Source organism: Solanum dulcamara, chromosome 9 (assembly GCF_947179165.1).
Source record: "Solanum dulcamara chromosome 9, daSolDulc1.2, whole genome shotgun sequence".
In the NCBI taxonomy this organism is placed as follows: domain Eukaryota; kingdom Viridiplantae; phylum Streptophyta; class Magnoliopsida; order Solanales; family Solanaceae; genus Solanum; species Solanum dulcamara.
The window spans coordinates 74,331,016-74,338,913 of record NC_077245.1 but is presented as its reverse complement, the minus strand read 5'-3'; the positions used below and the strand labels follow the sequence as shown (position 1 = coordinate 74,338,913).

The window sequence follows — 7,898 nt, the reverse complement described above, 5'->3', positions numbered from 1 at the left end:
TTTCTTTCCAACACCTTTACATGACTCTCCGTAATGACCAGTGAAAACAGTACGCATAGCATCTCCATGATTCACGCCATTTTTTAGCATTTACGGGTCACTCAACAGGAATTCAGTGATTTTCTCAGTTTTTTATATGTGCTAGTCAATAAATTTTTTGCTAATTTGGTTTTTGGGCACTTTTCCCCCAAAACCTTTACAGGAACTTCTATAATGACCTGGGTGAACAGTACGTATAGCCGCGCCATGATCCACACATTTTTTTTAGCATTTAGGGGCTACTCAACAGGAATTAGACGATTTTTTTTTTAATTTTTCATGTGTGTTAGTCAATTAATTTTTTGGTGATATGATTTTCGAAAACTTTTTTAAAAAAAACCTTTATAAGATCTTGCGTAATGACCTGACGAACAGTATATATAGCCTCGCCATGATCTACATCTTTTTTTAGCATTTAAAAATCACTCGACAAAACTTAGGCGATATTTTTAATTTTTCAAAGTTATGAATTCATTACTCATAACCTCAAAATGCCAAAAAAATAGTAAATACGGCTAATGTGTTAGTACTAGACTAAGGTTTATTTCTTTTGTTTAGAACTAAGTTACCCGTATGTTGTGGTGAGCATTAATGACACATTATATTCAATGTTCCACTTAGTGGGATTAGTAATAAAATTGTTGAAATTAATATAATTATTATTAATTATCTTGATGCATTAATTTCATCACAAGAATTATTTTAATCTACATTTCAATGGGATTAATGAATACTTTTACCAAAGTGCTTTTAGTCAAATAAACCATTAATGAAAGTTTAGACATAAATGAGACTCACCCATCAATACGGCGATGTCAATGGAACCCCCACGTGAATACTTTTACCAAAGTGTTTATAGTCAAATGAATACTTTATTAATCTCACCCTTTTAATTTCTCTGTCATATTTTTTAATCGACATGAAAATTATAAAAGTGAAGAAGATTTTTTTAATCTTAAATTAATGATATGTTAGGTAAATTTTAAAAAATATCTTTTAATCTTATGATTTCGAACGTGTTATGTGAAAATTTAAAATTAAAAAGTTGTTAAAAAGGAAAGTAGGACAAACAAATTGAAAACGTTGGATGTAAATAATTATGAACAAATTAATCAATTGAAAAGCAATACATTTTTTTATATTTTGATTAAGTGATTAAGTGATAAATATTTTTATGAGAGACACAAAAGCGAGTTAATCTGAACTAGTACTTTCATATAAACACATAATTTTAAGAATATAATGAATTCAATATTAAAAATTTTAAAAGTTAAACTCATAGAATTTAAATTCTGAACCCAACATCAAAAAGAGACATACTTTTGTTATTTTGATATTGAACGGGTGGGGAGTAAATTTTTATTTCATCTCATCACATCAAAGCGGTTGGGTGAGTGGGATCTGATTAAAGAAGAAATCACATTGATTTGATGAAAACCTAATCTTAATTGGGTTGGCAAACAATGCTTCAATTGTTGATTTCTTTTTGGGTAATTAGCTGAGGGGAATGACTTTCTTCTTCAAATTAGATTTAAATTAGATTCAATTGGTCGCATCTATCCTGTCGCGGAGCGTATAAAAATATTATTGAATAAAAATTATTAATAATATTGAAATTAGTAATGTTTAAGAATACTATTGAATAAAGATTACTAGTGGTATTGAAATTAATAATGTTGAGATAAGTTATATTGAAATTATTTTTTATTTATTGTTTGGTTTGATGATTGAGGGTAGTTTTTTCTTTTAACCATGTTTATTCTGATCCCATGTGTTAATGGCACTTATATTACCAATAATACCATGATTTGCTAGGGTATGTATTAACTATATATTATATAATAGTGAATAGAGGGTAGAAATGAATGTTCCTTTCCATTTTTCTCCAACAAGTGTTTGCTTTATTTGCTTATATATCTTAGACCATTCATTTTATTTGCCCACATAGGTTCTGGTCATTTTTCCAATTAAGAGATGGACAATTAAAATAGAGAATTAATGCAAAGTACTATGGACAATAAAATATCAGAATGTTAATAATTTTAAAATGCAAACACGTCATATGATTGAAAAAACATGGCCAAAAAGTTGCTTTTGAGTTTCCTTATTGAAACATGAAACATTTAAATGCTGTTTTTTTCTCCATTAAAGATTTCCCTATTTGAAATTGATGTTTCAAAGAAAAGTACCACCTAATACCAAAAAGTGATCCATGAAAAAGAGTCAAGCTCAATCATGAGGGTAGACTCTTATTAACAGACTAAACTTCTTGATGAAATGATCATACAATTCAACAACAAAAATGTATATAACGTGTAACGATGGGCCACCATAGTGGAGGGGTGTGTGGGTGAGTGTAGGGGGGGGAGGAGGAGCACGAGCGAACGACAAGCATATCCTTGTCAAAAACATACATGCACCATCTCACATATTCATGTCTTTCAGATTAATAACACCAACAAATACGCGCTGTCGCAGTAGAAACTGTTATAGAAAGCACATTGAACGTTTCCAACATAAAGAGCAACTCAAAATATCCATACAGAAACAAACACAAATGTTCCACTTCTAGTGTCCTTAGCACTAGCAGTGAAGCAGTGGCTGCGAAAAACACAAACGAGAAAGGTACTTACACACACAGAGGCTATCAAATGCCGAAGACTCTATGCAAAGATACTAAGAGGTCCTGCCTGGTTTGAAGAATCTAGACCGCGTTCCGCAGTTGCGAGACCAGTGATCCATTTCCTGAAATACAAGATTGCAAGTAATTAGAGAGTGTCAAATATAGAACATTTACTTTCATCATTATCATACTATTCCGGTTTAAGGATTCAGCTATTATTAGTTCGATATGATAACGAAATTGCCTACAAAGGAAGAGAATGATTAACAATTACCTTTTAATACTGCTGCTCGAGTTCATCAGAATTGTCAAACTTTTTGCACACTTAACAAAGACACTGCAAAAGAAGACCAAGAGAAAGGTTCATTAGATTTCAAATAAACAATGTGTGATCACGCACGCACATATACACTACCTTCTTTTACAGAAAAAAAATAATCAAAAACAGAGGGTGCTGGAAAAAATAAGGCACCTGAATGGTTCATCTCCGGCGTGTTTAACAGCGCCTGTTGCATCATGATAGAGCACACGGGTCAGCATATCTGGTCTTTCTAGTCCAAACATGTTTGCAAGTCTTCTGTACAGTTCTTCATATGATCCCATAACTGACAGATCAAGCGTACGGCCAACATCCTCTGACTCGAGGAATACTTTGCAGTGACCAGTATCGAGTACACCAAGTTCAGCTGCATGATAACCTCGATTCCAGAAAAATGTCGCACTTGATAGACTTTCTTGAATGATGCTTTTCTGCTCAGGACGAAATCTTTCATTTTTCAGTAGTATCCTGCTTAAGTCCTTCTCTGTTTGGACTACTTCTGGAGCATTGACAGAACATCCGTTAGAGATTTGTTGCTCAGTCAGAATTGGCTGACCGAAGAGTAAGAACCGAGGTGTATTCACACTATCATTTTTCTCCAATGTCTTACTTGAAGTGCCCATGGTAAGCAAACAAGAGACATTATCATTTCTGTCATTTTGGCACTTATTGATGACATTAGGAAGTTGTGAGTCGGCTGCAACTCGCTGGAAACTTGGTGGTAATAGTCCTGACGGTAATTTGTTGCTAAGGTGAAGATCCAATAAAGGTACTCCAAATTGAGCATGCCTGGCTCCCTGTATGCCTGCAGTGATGTTGTCGGATAAACAACAGAAAGGACTGCTGGACCTGAGGGGGTTGCCTGAAAAAGATGGTAACTGAAATTGGCTGTCAAGTGAGAAATCTGGTGGTAGACGCAGCTTTTTTCTTGGCGGTGAGAAGGGCGAGATATGAATGACTGGAATATTTGAGACCAATTCGACAAGCCATGGGCTGACATGTTTTACGTTCTGCAATAAATCAGGTTCATCCCATGTCACCTGCAGCACATCATGAAGAAAAGCTTTACCACATCAAACTTCGACTAAAAGGCAAGCAGAGCTACAACTGCATATTGCATTTTGAAATCTTGAGGACATCACAGTAGCTGTATGGCAATATAATGAAAGAACTCCCAAGATACGACACGAGATAATAAGAACATCTCTTGGAGAGATTCATAAAACTTATAACCCTTCTGCCCAAGAAAACAATAGTGGACAGAGAAAGGATGTAGCCTTGAGAATTATAGGTAACCAAGAATAAGTTACGCAGACTATTTATAGAATGGTCTTGCAATAAAAGAGAATGTGTTATCTACACTTTAAAAACATGAAAAAGGAAACAGCAAATCTTCCTGGCATCGGGCTGATTAAAAGTAATATGAGCTTAAACAGAACATGACATAAATCCTAAACATACTGAGACAATGTAATCTTAATCAAACAATCAACTACATATCGTGACTTGCTTTAAACCTTGGAAAAGCCCTAAGAAAGTTGAACAGTGCCACTGTAGTTCAGCAACGCAACAATGACATCTCACAACACCTTAGAAATATGGAAAGTAGGTCAAAATAATATTGGAGGACTATTAACTTGCTATAAGATATTCACCAATCAACTATAGAGCCGATGCACAAGAAGATCAGAAGAATGGCCAGGTAATTGACCTATTACTTAACAGCAACATAAACTTTGGCCACATATAGAAAACTGCAATTAGCGGCATTACCTGAAGAAGCCGCCATGGCGAATTGGGCCAGCGGATGGGATCAGCAAGCTGAATGGAGGAGATAGTTCCCATGAACCAACTGATTCGAGAAGAATCCTCGGTTTCAAAAGCCATTTTGAATCTCATCCCTGAGCACCATTGAATCCTCATTGCAGCATTCACTGAAGACGCCCTAACACAAAATTCTGGTGTGCTTGCACGGGGATAATAAACAACTTCAAAAGGTTGCCCACTAGCAGCAAGATATGCAGCTTCGACAACTGATTCAGGCCTCGCCCTTCCCTTTCCCCTTAAGCTCACCGCAGGAGAACTCAAATTTCCATTCTTGTTCATCTCTTCCCTCAAAAATGCAGAAAATCCACCATAATTTCCCGCAGCAGAGTTCCATCCAGTTGGGACTTCAGGCCCACCAATACCGCCTCGTTTTGCCCTACGAATTCCCACACAAAGTTCACCATTTTCTGCCCTCAAAAACACAATGGAATCTCCAGCAACAAGCTTCTTCTGATTCACAAAACTACTCCAACCAGTAGTTAATAAATGCCTCCTGGGAGTCCCCCTATAAATGTGCCTAAACTTCCAAGTTTCACCATGAACATCTTTGGCTGTCACAGTCTGCACAGGTGGGTCAGCCGTGTAATCCAACCTAGGAAATATCGTCTCTGCACAGTACCTTGGTACAGAGAATCCACCCCCATTATTTGCATCTGATTGAGTCAATGTCTTGGCAAATGAATTGGGTTTTTCAGTTGTTCCTGATTCATTACCACCCAAAATGTCATCATCATCATCAAAGTCATTCCCCTTGTTCCCAACTGGGACAACCCTAATCCTAGCATAAACCTCATCCGTTTCAGGGTCTGCTAAGAACGTCACAACAGCCACCCTGCATAAAATCAGAGCAGGACTTCTCGGTAGAGCCGAGAAATCCACATTCATAAGAGTATGCTCAGCATGCCCTTGTGGAAAATAGTAGACTTTGGAGTTAACCGGAGGGATTTGCACCATTCCTCCGGCACAGGCGTGCCATAGCTGTGAATCCACACACTTCTCCAAAACCTCCTTCATTTCACTTATCCAGCAGTTTTTCCCCTTCTCCTTAGTTGAAAACAAATAAACAGCAGCAATTCCGGAAAAGCTTAAAAGCTGTGTACCCCACAAATAAAACAAATTTCAGTAATATATTCAAGTAAAAAGATACAAAAATGAGAACACCGTACAGAAACCAATAAATTTAGAGAAGATATTCAAGTAAAAGGTACAGAAAAATAGAAAATAACTACAGGAACCAGTAAATTTCAACAATTTCAAGTAGCAGAGAAAACCTATTTTGTTCAGACTCTCCAAAATTGTTGACAGATTAACCAAAATATACACTATACTTGAAGCATCCAACACATACCTTTCAACATTTTTGAAGAGTTCCAACACCATAAGAGAAAACTACTTCAACAAGTTCCATTAAAAGGTCCAAAAATGAGGAAAAAAGCACAGAACCAGTAAATTTCAACAAAAATTCCTAGTAAAAGGCCCAAAAAAGAGGGGAAAAAAATACAGAAACCAGTACTGAAGTAAAAAAATAAATATGCAGTGATTATTCAGAATACGAACACATAAACAAGTTTAGAGGCAACAAAAATGGATCTGCTGAAATTATTACCGATTTTGAAAATGGAAATGAAAATAAAAATGAAAATTTCCGATTATGAAAACTGATTAAAGTCTCAAAAATTGAAAAAACAATTATGACCCTACGGCATCGTCATCAATGCTCTCTTCTTCAATCAAATCCTAAAACCGAAAGCAGCAGCTTCTGACTTCCTTCTTTCTACTTCTATCAATCAATCAATATACTCATACAGTCATACGAATAAATGCTTCGCAGAATCGGTAAAAAAAATGAAAGAGAAAAGTTCCGATTACAGGCTTTTCAGCTTCAAAAAAATCTCAAACATCTACACAGAGAGTATCAGTGTGTATAATCTACGGCATATAAATGCATTAAAGTGACATGTAAATGTCCGTACAGTTTCTCCTCCGATCGAAGCCGAAACGAGACGATTCACGAAAAACAACACCGGAAACTTGGATCGTAGCCAGTAAATGACGAAAGCAACTTATTCTACGAGATCAGTAAATGTAGTCGCCGGCCGGCCGGCGTTATTAGTTGACGGAATATACACTACTTAGTTCTCAAAATCCGGCAGTCAAACTGACTCCGTTGTCACTCCTTTTATTCATCTGTCACCGTTGCCGTTGCCGTTGCCCGTCGCCGATGCCGTTTCCCTCCGCAACAAAAGAAGAAAAATGTGAATTTCACTACTAGTAGACGTACTACTTATTATACTGCTAAATATAACAAGTTAAATTTTAAGATGAGACATGAGAATAAACGACATGGTTTTCGGTATAACCAATTTTCGACAAATAGCCATAAAATTGTCTACGTGTGATTTATAGATTATGATTTACAAGTATAAATCATACAAGTTAAGATAGTTTGATAATATTGCATTTCTTGAAATGCAAATCTTTTTCGAAGATGATTAATACGGAATATTTTGAACATGTGTAGAGGATTGTTATACATAATAATTTTGGGACATAATGTGAATACAAAGCCCTTTTTAGTTTTTGGACGTGTTTGCCTGATACTGACTTTAAGCCATAAAGTTCTTAAAGTCAGTCAAAAATAAAAAGTTAGGATTCCTAACTTTTTTTTCCAAAGTGCTTAAAGTCATTTTCTTTGACCATGAAAATTACTTTTATATCCTTTATATTTTAACTAAATTCTCAAACTACCTTTTTTTATTCTTTTAACCCTAAAATTCACATCATAAACACTTTTATCCAAACACTCAACTGCTTATTTATAAAAATAACTTTCAGCAATTCAAAGTTCTAAAAGCACTTTATACATAAAAGTTATTTTTTTTAAGCTCATCCAAACAGGCTCTTAGTTAGCTCCTTTTTGAATATATTAATACGAAATATTTTGTATATATATTACGGGTTGTTTAATTGATGAGATAAGAAATAATAATTTTGGGTAAAATGTGAATTACGTATTCCATATTTAATTATAGTTATAAATTAGTTTCCTATCATGTTAACTAAACGACCCCTTAATACTATGTTTTTATA

At 35.2% G+C, this 7,898-nt stretch overlaps 1 protein-coding gene across 2 annotated transcripts; it reads right to left on the bottom strand.

Annotated features, from left to right (window-relative positions):
- Positions 1-2,435: 2,435 nt before the first annotated feature.
- LOC129903350 (auxin response factor 18-like) lies at positions 2,436-7,180 on the bottom strand. 2 transcript variants are annotated; one of them, XM_055978886.1, is made up of 6 exons: positions 6,782-7,180; positions 4,755-5,900; positions 3,135-4,021; positions 2,937-2,999; positions 2,673-2,784; positions 2,436-2,523 (listed from the first exon to the last, which is right to left on the bottom strand). In XM_055978886.1, exons 2-5 carry the CDS (start codon positions 5,820-5,822, stop codon positions 2,703-2,705), a joined length of 2,100 nt encoding a protein of 699 aa, XP_055834861.1. In that variant the 5' UTR covers positions 5,823-5,900; positions 6,782-7,180; the 3' UTR covers positions 2,436-2,523; positions 2,673-2,702. The 2 variants fall into 2 exon arrangements, with proteins under 2 accessions (XP_055834861.1, XP_055834860.1); XM_055978885.1 differs by having other exon boundaries at positions 2,436-2,784.
- Between the last annotated feature and the right edge of the window lie 718 nt (positions 7,181-7,898).